This window comes from Mesoplodon densirostris, chromosome 17 (genome assembly GCF_025265405.1).
Source record: "Mesoplodon densirostris isolate mMesDen1 chromosome 17, mMesDen1 primary haplotype, whole genome shotgun sequence".
NCBI classification, from domain to species: domain Eukaryota; kingdom Metazoa; phylum Chordata; class Mammalia; order Artiodactyla; family Ziphiidae; genus Mesoplodon; species Mesoplodon densirostris.
In genome coordinates, this window is record NC_082677.1 from 24,466,179 (window position 1) to 24,481,156 (window position 14,978).

Consider the following 14,978-nt stretch of genomic DNA (forward strand, 5'->3'; position numbering starts at 1 on the left):
AAAGAAGAAAGCAACTACATTCTACAAGGGCGGCAAAGCGATAGAACACAAAAAGCAACTGCGTTCAGAAACAAAACTAAATTCAGCTTTTCAGACTAAAATCTAAACATGCAATTTTTAAAAATTCTAATCATTAAAATAATTAGTAAGCACACATTAGTTTGCAGTGATAAGCAGCTATATTTCCCCATATTAGGCTAGACAATTATAAAAATTAATATTCACACAAACCAAAATTTTGGTTCTAAAAAATGAATTAACATAAAATCATCTTTCATGCATCAGTAAATGTTGACAAGGTTACCAAAAAAGGGGATGATTATTTAAAAGTTCTAAATAGTTTCCAGGCCATCTTAATAATTAACATATCCATATTAACTCTAGCACTATCAAACTGTCACAAACCATAATGCATTACAGAATAAAAGTTAAAACTGATCAGTGTCTTTTTGACATTATGTTCAAACAAATATAGATCTATTATAAAACCATTAAACCAACCAGAGTTTTTGCCCATGTAGTCTGTTGCCAGACAAACCAAAAATGAGAAAATATGGAAATACAGAATGGATAGACAGCTGTGAGCCGAAGAGAAAGAGAAAATTAATGATCTCAAACAGCATATTTACTTCTATTAATAGAATGGTTATCTAAGCACGGAAAACAATTACAAAATTAAAATTCTTACCCATTTCCACACTAAAGCCATGTATCTTAAGTGTGTTCTCTGAATCTTAAGTGTGGTCTCTAAATCACTTGCTTTCAAATAATCTGAGGGACTTATCAAGCCTGCAGAATCTTGGGACCCTCCAATGACCCAGGGAATCAATCTCTGGGAGGCAAGCACACCACCAACCCTGGATGAGCCCCACTAAGTTTTTCTTTGTTCCTGAACCTTGAGGCCACACAGCATCATTAGTTCTTATTAATTCTATAGTCAATGAAAACCACAGGTGTTTTTCTGACAAAAGGCTATCAAGTCAGGTTTTCCCCATCCTGAATTCAAATAATTAATTTTCTGAACCTAAATGCATTTACCTATGTTAAACATTATTAGTTTAGCCTCAGCCTGATTTGGTCTTTTTGAACCTTGGTTCCGTTAATGGGATTACCTTTTCATCTTTGTTTTGAGTCACTCACAAATACTAAGTGTCCTACATCACTAATAAAATAATGCTGAAGGGGAAGAACCAAGGACAGACCTTGGTAGGCGCCTCCCTCTCTTCATCGAATTAGATAACTTTCCATATCAAGTCATTCTACCAGCTACAGTCCTCTTAACGCCACTACCCTCTAACCCTTGTTCTCCCACTTTAACACCAGGATTCTGTAAGCAACAATGTCAACCCCCAACTGAAATTCTGAAGCCTGCTTCTCAAAGATGAGAGAAGAATTTAAGTGTTTAATATTCTACTCTAAAGTTATGGGAAGGGGGGCCTCCCTGGTGGGGCAGTGGTTGAGAGTCCGCCTGCCGATGCAGGGGATACAGGTTCGTGCCCCGGTCTGGGAGGATCCCATATGCCACGGAGCGGCGGGGCCCGTGAGCCATGGCCACTGGGCCTGCACATCCGGAGCCTGTGCTCCGCAACGGGAGAGGCCACAACAGTGAGAGGCCCGCATACCGCAAAAAGAAAAATAAATAAATAAATAAAGTTATCGGAAGGGCCAAATGATGATCTGTGATATTACCCCCACTTCCTGCTACCACTTTTAAAGACTGCCTTTTTGGATTTAGATTTTGTAAAATACTGGTGGTTTACATCACATTTTAAGAAATTATGACAAAATAGATACTTCATAAAAATATTAATACTTACTGGTTAATCCAAGCATCAAACAAAATACTCTGAGATGATGTATTCTAACAGGTGAAAAGCCGTTTAGGCCTTAACAGAGTTAAGCAGCTTCTCTGCTGTTCTAACAGGTGAAAAGCCATTTAGGCCTTTACAGAGTTAAGAATAAGAAACAACTGTTATAATTAATAAAAGATTCCAAAACTATTTTAATGAACAAAGTTAACTGAGAAAATGATATATGAAGTGACTTCTGCTATACAAAACCATGTTTTTATAATGAGTTTATGTATGTTCAGTCATTCAAGTATAAATTGCTCAAGTTACAGTGTTCCTGAAAGGACAAGTAAGGAATCCTTCCCCCCAAAGTATACTACTTTCATGTCAAGAAAATTACAGGGCCATTTCGATGCCTTTTACAGATAACTTCTTTTTCTTATCCTTTAGAGAGAAAAAAAAAAAAAAGTACCCTCTTTAAAGTGAGAAAGAAAATATTTTCCTCAAAAATTCATGAGAAGTCCAAGTAAAGCTTAAAGGGTATAGAATCAAATGTATGAAGTATTTTTCATATCAACTATTGGCACATTCAAAGAAAATTAGTTCAGCTAGTTATTGTATTTAATAAATGTCAAAACCATTAGAAATATATTGTGAACAATAAAACACACTTTGAAAATAACAGATTTTTAAATTCCGAATTTTAATATCAAACTCAATGTAAATTTATAGCTTCCTTCTGAGGTCTGAGTACCTGAACTATGCAATTACATGCAAAATCATAGTCACCTTTCACTTAGATGATGAAAACTACTGCTTTCATCCTGGTGCTCATCTTCAAAACTTAAATTGGACCAGCTACCAGTGCTGTCGTCGCCAATACTGAGATTCATCTGCTGGCTACCAAAAGACTCAGTTGACTGAAAGTCTTCTATTTCTTTTGGACTGGAAAAAAAAAAAAAAAAAAAAAGGAAGGAAGAAAGAAAGAAAGTCCAAAAGCATCAGATTCTGAATTGTAGGACTATCCATTTGATGATAAAGATGACAAAAACAAGAAGTGATATTCAGAGCTAGACCAGTGGTCCATCTAACCCTTGGTTTGTGTCTGCTAATAACGAGACGTGGCAGGAGAACATACTAACTTCAAACTTAGGTGAGGCACCTACACAACATCCCTAACTCACCTTGTTCATCTATTATGGATCCATCCCAAGCGTACCATTTATTTAAATTCTCTTTAAAGCAGTTCATATTTTCAACGGGACCTCTATAAAGGAGCACAAATTCCTAAGTTTTTGTAAGAGTATTTTATTTGTACCAAAAATTACCCCTTTTCTGGCTTAATTTAAGAACAAAAGAAAGTAGTTCAAGGAATTCTAGTACTGTCAAGCCTATAATCAAACTAGCCAAATCTCTTCAAGATTTTGAGCTTGGATCATAACCTCTCTCATTTTTTCTCAATGAAAAGACATTTATATTTTTAGTCCATCTTCACAAGAAATGTCATTCACTGTTCAATTACTGTATTTGTCCCTTCTACATTTTATTCTGGAGTAACAGTTTAAAGTGATATTTTAGTTTCTTATTGAAGTATAGTTGATTTACAATATTAAATTAGTTTCAGGTGTACAACATAGTGATTCAATATTTTTATAGATTACACTCCATTGAAAGCTTTTACAAAATAATGGCTATATTTGTTTCCCTGTGCTGTACAATTTATCCTTGTTGCTTATTTTACACATAGTAGTTGGTATCTCTTAACCCCATACCCCTATCTTGCCCCACATTTTTAAACATGAAGAGGGAAAATGCTGGTCTTCTGGTCAAAATCTTCTAGTGGCTTCTCATCAATCAAAATAAGAGTCCAAATCCTTATAACATACATCAGGTGTGACAACCTCTCATAACCTCCACTGGTCTCCTACTCTCCCTGGCTCCCTTGCTTTAGCCACACAAGCTTCTCTGCTGCTTCCCCAACATGCACAGTCCGACTCCTTTGCCTGGAACCCTGTTCCGCCTGATTCCCACTTACCTTATTCTCTCTCCACCTTTGGCTCTTTGCTCAAATGTTACTATGTCGGAGCAGCTTCCCTGCTACCTACTGAAAACTGCACCACACCCCACCGGCTGCTGCCCACTGCCACCCCCAGCACTAACTCCCTGCATCTCCCTATTTTAAGATGACCAAGAAAAGAGGCAGTGCTTCTCACGGCTTTAACAAAAGCTACTAAAATATCTGGCATTGTCGTGTGGCTTAATTAAATTCCTCCTCAACTCAAGAAATTTTCTTTCTGTGAGACTAACAAAAATAATCCTACAAACTAATAACACAAGATGGTCCTGATGTTTTCCCAAGGAGAAAGAAGGTTAAAAGTGAATATTTTAACTAAGGCGTTAGTATCGCTGAGCACGAGACACGGTTACTGAAATGCAGAACACTGCAGGACCATCAGAAAGAACTGTCCCCTTAGATGATGGCCTATCAAGAGGAGTGATAGCAGGAGTGGAAGTATTTGGAGAATTTTTTCTTTCTTCAGAGCAGTTTGGTTAAATTACACTCTTTTTAAGAAAACTTACCTTTGTGAACAGAAATAAAAATTTAATCTCAGAGTAGTACGTTAACATGGTGATACTCAATATTTGCTGTATAAAATTCTCCAGCTGATTCTCTGATTCAGCTTTACCTACTTCACAGCTTTGTAAACTTGGGCAAAAGGTGATTATCCACGCTAAGCCACACCTTCCAGCTCAGTAAACGGTTCATACCTTCCTTCCCTCAAAGGGCTGTTGTGGGATAATGAAAGTAAGGCACTATGAAAGTAACAGGTAGGCTATAAAACAATACACAAATGTAATAGGGAGTATTTTTTGTTAATTTAGGATTAAAAATAATCATATCTTGCTGAACAGGACCTAAGACACAAATGATCAAGTTAACTTTTCCCTTCATCTTAAGACCCGAAAGAAATCGGAAACTTACCTGCTAACGGCCTGACCAACATTCCTCATCGCCGACGTCATTATCTCAGTAGTGAGGCTTTCAGCAAAGATGACACCGTCCTGTCCGATCCCACTATCAGCTGCCAAACTGGTACTGCTCAGCTCTCTCTCTGCCTTTTCAATTGCTTCCGCAACTATCTTCTCAGCAAGCACTGTCTTCTTATCAAGATCAATGTGAATTTGAGGGACATCAAGATGAAAAATTCTAGATTTCTGGTAGACATTGCTAAATTTTGAATTAGCTAAATTAGAAACTGGCTTACTACTAGCAAGTGAATCTGGTCTGGGAAAGCGTGGACATGAATTTCCAGTGCAGTCATGAAGCTCTTTCCGGTCACAATACCTGCAAGCCTGACTTACCAGAGGTGACAACTTTTCTGCATAAGTGACCCTATCGGCCGCTTTTGTGGTCTCAGACACATGGAAGACTGCAGATCCTGAACTCAGCTCTAAAGCGTCATCCACTACCTTGTTAGCGTACTGTTCTATAGCTTGAACAACAATCTCTCCATAACCACACCCACTCAAGCTGCCCGTACTGTGGGAAAATCTGTGATTTTGTGAGGAAGGATGAAGAGACGTGGGAAATTCTGGCTCGAAGTGAGACTCGGCATCTTCATCGCATCCATTTTTTTCATAAAGGCAAGAATCTGTTAAGGATTTTGGCAAGCCAACTGTAGATGCCGTCAGCTCTTTTTTAACATCTCTTGTTATGTTGTGAGCGAGAGAGGTTGAAAAACTATACAGTTCCAAGCACTCATTTCTGCATGTATCCCGTGTCCATTCACAAGTCGGGTTTTTATGAAGGTAACCTCCACTTATTTTACTTTGTCTTTTTTTATCTACTCCTTGCTGGTGTTCTTTACTTAAGAATAGTAACAGTTCATCATTGGTTTTCACCTGTGAGCTTTGCACAGGGAACATTTTTGAGTTGCACTTCACTTTGGCTGTCTTAGATGCTTCTTGTAATCCTGACTTAACAGACCGATAAGCAAGTCTATTGGCATACTGGTCCATTATTAACTCACTATCACCACCTTCCTGTTTTAGTATTTGGATAATGTGACCTGCGTACTCATCTGTCACACTTTCGCAGCTGGGATACTTGTATGTCAGACCTGACAGACAAGAATTTGGTGGTAACGAAAGAATAAACGAATCTGCTTCTCCTGGGTGTGCTACAGCCTCTATATCCGTCTTCTCTTCTGATCTATAATCTTGGTCACTATCAACATAACTGTTCCTCTTCTGCCTGAAAAGCATACAACTTCTAACTTTTGCTATTTTTTCAGCTTCTGTAATGACTTCTGCTGCCATATCACCTGCAAAATTGCATAATGTTTGTACGTTTTCATCTAAGCAATTTAAAAAAGTAGGTGATACGCTTCTTTGACTTTGCACATTTAAGCAAGGGCTTTTAACCTTGGGTTCTTGAGTTATTTTATTATCCAAATGGGAAGCTGCCATTTCGGTTGCAAGAGAAATGATGTGTATTGCTAACGCATCTGCAAACTGAACTTTCTTCCCTGAGGGCTCTGACTTCACATCCACTTCTGGCTGATCTTCATCTTCACTACTTTCAACTTCTTCTGAGAGAGATCGCATGAGTTTCAACATGAACTCTTCTTTTTCTATAGTATTTTGTTCATTTTCAGACAAACTGCCAACAGACGAGTTGTGAGGTGTAGAAGGTGGCGTGGCAGGTGCAAATTCTTTTGCTAATTCCCCCTTGAGCTTTTTGGTTAACTTCTTGATATCCCATTCAGAAGCAGCCTGGGATGGGACTAGAGGAGTTGATGGAGGAGTATCAGGTATCACATTCCCGTCTCTGATTTTCTGTTTATCTTCCACATGCAAACCATCTGCACATGTGAGCACTGGGGATGAGAAACTATGTGAATGCGCAAAAGGGTTCTCCTGCCCAAAAGGCAAGGGCTCAAGTGCTGTATCATTCAAACTATGCTTTTTCACGGATTTGTCCTTATCAATTTCCTTCAAATCAGGTTTCTGACCTGCTGCAGTTGGACAACGTGGTAGTGTCTCTAAAGAAAATCCATGAGCCATATAACCTTTACATTCCAGAACACAATCCTTTCTTTCTGAAAGTGAACAGTGAGTTAAATGATCTTGAGCTTCAAGAAACTTCGGGAACTTTTCCGAGGTCAACCGTGACTCATCTCCCGGAACAGGCAAGTCTTCCTTGTGGAGCACATTTTTATCTACATTTGGGGTCACTGATTTGCTTTTGTCTATGGAATGTTTAACAACAGATTTAGATAATCGATCAGCAAACATGTCCTTCTTGCTAGCCTCACTCTGTTGCAGTGTTGCTTGATCACAGTGAAAAGGAGGGGTTTTTCCCTTTACTGTTTTAGTTAAACAATCTTTGTGTTTATCCATTGTTTTTGTAACTTTGAATGACGTCACTGAATCTAAAGTTTCATTTACTATTGTATGCACCACTGCCACAGAAAAATTGCTAATAATCACAGGATCACTCATTACTTTTGAAGAGCTTTCCATTTCAATATCATCATTAGTTGGTTTAACACCATTTTGGTTACCCAGATGGTGTTCTGAAGGTAAACAAATATTCCTGAGACAAGCTACCTCCTCTTCTTTGTTTTTTGTGGCAACCCCTGCTTGGGTAGAACCACCATTCAAACTACTATCATCAGATGATGGATGAGACTTTGCCTGATACATATTAGATGAAATATGATATGGGAGAAGGGCACTTCCTGCCAAGGGCACTGGTATAGAAGTAACAACTCCAGAAGTACAAAACAAGGCCTGTTGTACTGTGTATTCCTTTTTATATTCCAGTATTGGTTTTGTCACCATAATTGTTTGACCATTAAAAGTAGGGGAAAATGTAGAAGTCTGTGTCGGTGGCACTACATTTTCTGCGCTCACATACTTAATGTTATCTGTGGAAACACTAACTGCTGCCTTTGTTGTGAAGGTCACGTCAACTTGAGACAGCTCAATGAACGCTTCCTGTATTACAGATTCAGACAAATCTTTTGCATAGGACTTCACTACTTTGTCTTCATAGTCAAATGACCCACGCTGTGGAGATGCAGGTGTTGGAGGATATGAAAACTGACACACTTCCATGATGCCTTCAAAAACAAGTTCTTCAGCAAGATCTGCAGCAAACCTAGCAACAGTGTTTGTAAAGATCTGCTTCTTTACATACTGTAAATCTTTTACAGCATTTGCAAAAGCTTCACTCACCAAAAAGTTAGCCAGACCACTAATGGCACGTTCTTTCAACGAAAACGCACGCTGCCTTCTCAGTTCATTAAATGCCATCTGAAAAACGGATGATGTCAATTTGATAGCTAATTGGCACAAAGCATTGGTACATGAAAAGACTCCTTTCTGTAAGTCTTTAAATGCACTGCCAAAACTTTTCTCCACAAGATCTGCTGCAAACTTCTGAATGCTATCCTTAATCACTGAGGATTTATTTTTAGATTTACTTTTTTGATCAAGGCTTCCACACTTAAGAGCTACCATTTTATTTTCTCCCTTTTTAATACTATTAATGTTGGATGTTGCATTTGTATGTTGGGTATAAAGAACCGAGCCCAGTACGTCACACGAAAGGCTATCTGCATAATCTTCATAGGTATAATAAACAGAATCATGATTTTCATGAATCCTATCTTCACCAATATCTGTTTGGCAAAAACATTCAGCAGGAGTACAGCCTCCAAGAGGACTAAAAGCAGAGGATCGAATAGGGCTGAACAAACCACTGTCTTCCCCTGATGCCTTCACTGGGCGGGGAGAATCTGGAGCATCACACAGGTTACTGTAAGGGGATTCTGGTTTACGAGGAGTTGGCTTCCTAACATTAGCTGGGAGAGCTGGACGATCAAACTTGAATTTTTGAGGATTCATAGTAGTGGTTACAGAACACAATTTTTCATGTTTGTGCCCTTTTTTTTGTGACAGCTTCCCTATGGCAGGATCTTTTAGAAATGGACAAGCAGACTCCAAAGTTTGTTCTAGTTCATCAAACTGATCAAAACTATCGAAAAACTCACTTACTTCTGAGTCTGAATCCTCAATATCATCTTTCATCACAGGAATTTTAGGTAACTCAAGTTTTGCTTTTAAACTTTTTTGATATCCCTCTTCATCCAAGAAAATAACAGGACTTGGACTTGAGCATTCTGATTCAGACGAGTAGGCAGGAGAGGAAGAGAACAACTGTTTCTGCACATCAGCATCACCATCTTTATCTGAAGCAGTAGAGGACCTATAGAAACTCCTTTGGACCCAAGGCTCAGAAACTGATGTCGTGACTGAAGCTTTCACAGAAGGCAGTTCTTTATGTCCCAGAATACTTATTAAAGAAGAAGGTTTAGCCAATGACTTCTGCCATCCAGAGCCAACCAGAACCCTGAAATCATGGGTTTCTAAACGGTGACCAGAAATAGTCTGTGAAGCAGCATCGCACTGGCTCCTTAGTGCAGTAATGTTTATTCCTACAGGAAAAGAATAAAACGATTATTCTTGAACAGAATTTTTTAATTAATTTAAATCAATGGGAATAAGTAGACTTGAAGCAGGAAATATTTATTTGTACTATGTCTTCTACACTATGTTGTTTAACAGATTCATCCCAAATCATACTTAAAAGCAAGTACATGCTTTATTTTACCCCACATCTGGGAATACCTGGTCTACAGAATGCCTAGCACACTGTCGCATGTTAGAAACACTAATATTTAGGTGACTCTGCCAGCTAAGTCTGCTCAAGTTTGAACTTAGGCATGTTCCAAACACTTAATGTAATAAGGGAAACAGTACTTGAACAGTACTACCTAAATAAGAAGAGAAAGAACAAAACTAAAAACCAGATAACGATGAACTTAAAATCACAAGGAAATTAATTCCTCAATCAGAAAAAAAGATTTAGATGCTTAAACTTGATCAAATTTCAAAATAAATTTCAACTGAACAAGACTGCCTTAAAACTTTTAAAACTGAACTTTACACCTTAATTCTCTATTTCAAGAAAAAAATCTAGTAAAGAACAAACCATCATTATATGGCTTTGAAGCCTCTTCATCCTCTAAGTGCTCAAAGGCAGTGACAAAGTCATCTTCGATGGAAGATACTGACTGGTTAGTATCGTCATCATCTTCATTAGTGGCCTCAAGTTGGCACTTCTGATGCAAACATGTGTCCAGGGTGTACCTTATACCCATAGCATATTTACTTAGGAGACTAAAGATAAAATCAATTCTGAGTCTTGGTAATGTAGATGACACTCTCATGACACAAAGCACTCCAGGATGATGACTCTTGGGAAAGACAAAAGATGATAAGAATAATTTTAATTTCAAAATATATTATACTTATAAGACATATTGCCTGGAAATGAAGTCTAGAAATAACATGATTCCATTTAAAGAAAAAAAAGAAGAAGAAAAGAAACACATGCATCCTGAAAGGCTCCCCGGTTTTGTAATGTTTAATTCTTTTCCTCATTCTTTCTCTACAATACTTCTCAATTCTCAATCTCTTTTTCTCCCATCTTTCTCTTATCCAGGTATTCAAATTCTACCTATTCTATCTCCTTAAATGTTAGAGAACTTGCTATCCATTCCTTTGACAATTATGTTTTCCTGTATTATTGTACAGTCCTGTGATTTTTCTTATTTAATTATCCACCTAGTTCACCAACTACACTGTAAACTGCTTGAGGACAGGAACCAGGTCTTAGTCTTTCTGTATCCCATTTTCCTGTGGCTTTTAGTATGATACCACATTCTCTCCTGTCATAAAAGAATCGTCCCCTCCTTTTACCTAAATTCCCCTGGTATTTCAATTTACAATAATGTTTATAGCTTTGATTAAAAATAAAAGTTGCCAGATTTTTCCACACATATTATTTTTAAAAATGTAAATATTGACAAATGACTTATTCAAAAAACTAGAAATTAGATAAAATAGCTAATCACCTCTTGCATCCTAGCAAATAAAACAAAGTAAATATAAATGAAAAATATAATTAAGGAAATGAGGAGAGCAGTTCTACTTTTATCTGTGAATCTCCTAACAAACACAGTGGTATTTTATACTTCAAGGAATAAGTAATTCAAATTTTAAATATACTAATAATTCAATTTTCAGGAGGGAAAACATACAATTCATTTTTCTTTGAGGTATTAACAACAAAGTTAACACTTAATAAAGAACTAAAAGCTCAATGTCACAAAACTAATGACCTTTCGAAAATGATGACATTTTTGTTTATAAACAAAGAACATATCTTCAGATATCCATTTTACATGGAATTTTTTAAACAAGAAAATGAGTTAAAGTATGTTCTCTAAAACATACAGCACATTGGGCCTCCCTGGTGGCGCAGTGGTTAAGAGTCCTCCTGCCGATGCAGGGGATACGGGTTCGTGCCCCGGTCTGGGAGGATCCCATATGCCGCGGAGCGGCTGGGCCCGTGAGCCATGGCCGCTGGGCCTGCGCATCCGGAGCCTGTGCTCCGCAACGGGAGAGGCCACAACAGTGAGAGGCCCACATACCGCAAAAAGAAAAAAATAAAAAAAAATAAAACATACAGCACAATATTTACACAAATTTGAAACTGGAAATAAGAGGGAAAAATTCCTATGACTTACACACAGGTAGTAGTTCAAGAAATCCAGAAATAATCAAATTTTAGAAAAAAAATTAATATGTACTTGCATACCACTTATAGAGCTTCACACATGGAAAATCTAATTTAAAGCTATGACCAAAATTATTTTACCCTTCAGTGATTTCAAAGCTTCTTGAGTTAGATTTCTTATGAATCATATTTCCTTGAGATGGCATTAAACAAAAAGAAACTTCACCCAAGCATTTAAAAGTTTAATACACTAAATCAAATGTCACTGTAAAATTTGCCAACAAAAACTCATTAGAAATAATATATAAAAGTTACCTGGTTTAGAGGACCATTGTTTATATCTGATGATTTATTTATATCCTTCATACAAATAATTTCATTTTCATTTAGACTGCAGAAGTGCAGTGAATTCAGAAGATCTGGGAGTTCCAAAGAAACTGCAGCCAAATCCTAATTTAAAGCAATAACACAATAAATAACACTGTAGCATAACACTTTTGTTAAAGTCCCTATAATGTGGCCTTATAAAAAAATCATAAGGTCTACTGGTTAATAAATTTTCCACTTCATAATAGTTAACATACGCAGTTTACTGGCCACAATCAATTTTTTAAAAACTCAAAAATAAAATGTACTAAAATATTTTTAAACGTCTATTTCTGTAGCCTTTTAAAAATAACGATACCAAGCTATAACAAAATTTTACATGGTTATCTCACACATCCACGACAATATAGGCATTTAATAGTTTTTAGCTGCAAATGTCAACCTGAAGTCCTAAAGTTTAACCATGGAATTTTTCAAATGGGATTCTTGCCTATAGAATATACTTCTTTGGAGCTTAAGTTACATATTTATAAAATCCAAGTCTATTTTTCTGCCTTTCCTCTCTAAGGTATTATATCAGACTTCACTGAAAATTTTATGAAGATGTAAAGGAAAAGAAAATGCCTTTGTTTTTCTTCTCATTTGCCCTTCTTATGTAACTGTTTTGCCCAGTTAAAAGAATTATTAACATCTTTGACCCTTCATAGAGTATTTTCCTGGTTTTATCAGTAATTCTTAAAGAGGAAGTAGAGTATGAAAGAAATATTTTGGATACTTCTTTCAGCCTTATGTTCTTGGGACTATATCTTCTCTTGTGCCTTCTGTCTAAACTATTTCTTTCAGGCACGAGCACAATCAAGACACACAGCAGAGTTTTCATTCGTCATCACCTGATATATGCATTATCTTTATAAATAATGCAGTGTTGCTTCTTCTACTAGGAGATGCTTTACTGGCACAAAAGGAAGCACGGCAATCACAAATTTTAAGAAGCGGTACGAGGTGAAAAAAAGTACGCCTACCACATCTACACGAGCTTCAACTCCTCTTCACGTAACTGTGAAGCTTTCCTTTGCTGATCCTAATCTCAACTGTCAGTCCCTTTATAAATACCTGCCTAAATCAAACAGGCTAAAATTTTTACACTGGTTAATCACAACTTTTTACAAATTTTATCTTTTAAATTTAACTCTATCTCAATTAAAAACATAAGAATATGACTGTTGAAGTTAGATTATAAAGACGTGAAAATAAAAAAATAAATCTTTCATTCTACATTATGACAGAATGGAGAAAACGTCAGCCTGCGGTTTGCAACCTTCTCAGATAAGTGACTTTTGTGGTCTCTTAACCTAAAACTGCTTTCTGTCATAACAAGAATGCTCGGTGAAAACACTAAAAGTGAAAATGTCCAAGGCACACTCAAAAATTGATCTCAAAATGTCATCTTTTAACTTTAAATAGGAATGATAACAGAAGAGTTTAATGTAAATTTGGGGCTAATAAGGCAAATTTTCCATGCTCTTAAAATTTGTTCCACATAATCTCTCAGGGCCCTTTCCAGTTCAATAAATTGACCATACCTGTATATGAGCAGCATCTGTTTCTTCATTAAAACCTAGAAATGTGACCTGAATAAAAAAGGAATAAAGATCCATTAAAATTTTAAAGTCTTGTCTCAATTAGACGGTTGACAGAGCTGAGAAACAGAAAAAGAAGCACACAAAGCATTAAAATGCTGCTGTCGTGAACAGGATGATTAATTTTTTCAAAGATGATCACAAAGTGTTTTCACCAAAGATTTGGCTCCAGAATTGAGGTTCCTAAACCTCCCCCACAGCCACTTCATTAGCCAGTTCAACCAATTCTAGTCCCCAAACGTATCTCACATGTGCCCACTTCTCTCCATAGCCCCTGATGCCACTTCTCACCTGTGCACCTCCAATCCTCTCCCACCTGTCCCAGGAATTATCCTGTCATTTCCCTGTTGAAACCTTTCCAGGCTTCTCAGTGCAAAGTCCTAACACAGGCCCCAAGGCTCTGGCTTAGCTGGTGCCTTCAACTTTCCCTCACTTTCATTCATACACATGGGCCCCTTTCTGGGTCCAGAACACGCCAGAACATTCTTGCCTAGGGGCTTCAGATTGGTGCCCTTTCAACCCGGATCTCTATTCCTTGGATGTTTACATGCCTAGCTCCTCCTCATTCTTTAAGTTCCAACCTAAATGTCACCTCCTCAGAGAGGCCTTCCCTGGGCACCCCCAAGGCTACCTCCTGATTGACTCTTCGGGATATCATCACTTTTTTCCTTCAATGCCTTTACACAGAGATTTCTCTGCAAAAGTTTATGTAAATTAAATTACTGAAGAAAATCTAATGGCCTGAGGAAATGTCACATTATTAAGTAAAAAGGACAAGTTACAGAAATATGATATAGACTATGCACACAATTTCAACCTTATTTTTAAAAACATATGCATGGAAAATAATACTGGACGATAATATACCAAATTATAAGCAGTGATTAACTCTCAATGATGGAATTGTAAGTGATCTTATTTTTCTCTACTCTTTTCCCCCATGGTTTTTTCTTTCTTAATTCACAGGATTAATGATAGTCATTTTCTTTTTTATGCTTTCAGTATTTCTTTTTTTTCTATATGGATGAGATGTACTTTTATAACCTGAAAAAGTATTATTTTAAAAATTTATATTCCCTTTATGTCTTTGACATCATAAGAAGAAATTCTGGCCACTTGAAGATAGATTAGTAAACTGTCTACTAAGCAAGTCCTGTGACTAAAAATATGAAGCACTTAAATGGCAGCAATATGGATAATCAATTCTCAAGAATTAATGGAAAACAGCATAGTTGAAATACAAAGCAACACTCAATATACTTTTGATCTCTTTCTGATAATTAAAAAACAAGTCAGAATCTTAGATTATTCCAGAATCTTTATTCTCATTAATTATGGTTACTACTTCACAGAAACGTTACAGTTAATTTCCAGGTGCCTAGGTAAGTTATTAACCTGCAGGAGCCGTCTCCTCACCTATAAAACTTAAGGTAACACACCTCCTCTCCCACAGGTCTGAGGATTAATTAGATAATGTGAAGGAAAGTGCCTAGCACATCATAGGCACTCGATAACAAAGAGACACTCAAATAACAAGTTTCCTTCCTTTCTTCAAAAAGATACTTGGAG

The 14,978-nt window shown here is 37.0% G+C and overlaps 1 protein-coding gene across 5 annotated transcripts in view; it reads right to left on the minus strand.

The window, feature by feature from the left end:
• AKAP11 (A-kinase anchoring protein 11) overlaps positions 1–14,978 on the minus strand; it is a 47,248-nt gene that overhangs the window by 13,843 nt on the left and 18,427 nt on the right. For all 5 annotated transcript variants that reach the window (XM_060079809.1, XM_060079808.1, XM_060079810.1 and 2 more), the window contains 5 exons: positions 13,353–13,400; positions 11,758–11,892; positions 9,853–10,117; positions 4,774–9,295; positions 2,580–2,735 (listed from right to left, as the gene is read on the minus strand). In XM_060079809.1, the coding sequence (XP_059935792.1) occupies positions 2,580–2,735; positions 4,774–9,295; positions 9,853–10,117; positions 11,758–11,892; positions 13,353–13,400 (5,126 nt within the window). The remainder of the gene's footprint in view (positions 1–2,579; positions 2,736–4,773; positions 9,296–9,852; positions 10,118–11,757; positions 11,893–13,352; positions 13,401–14,978) is intronic.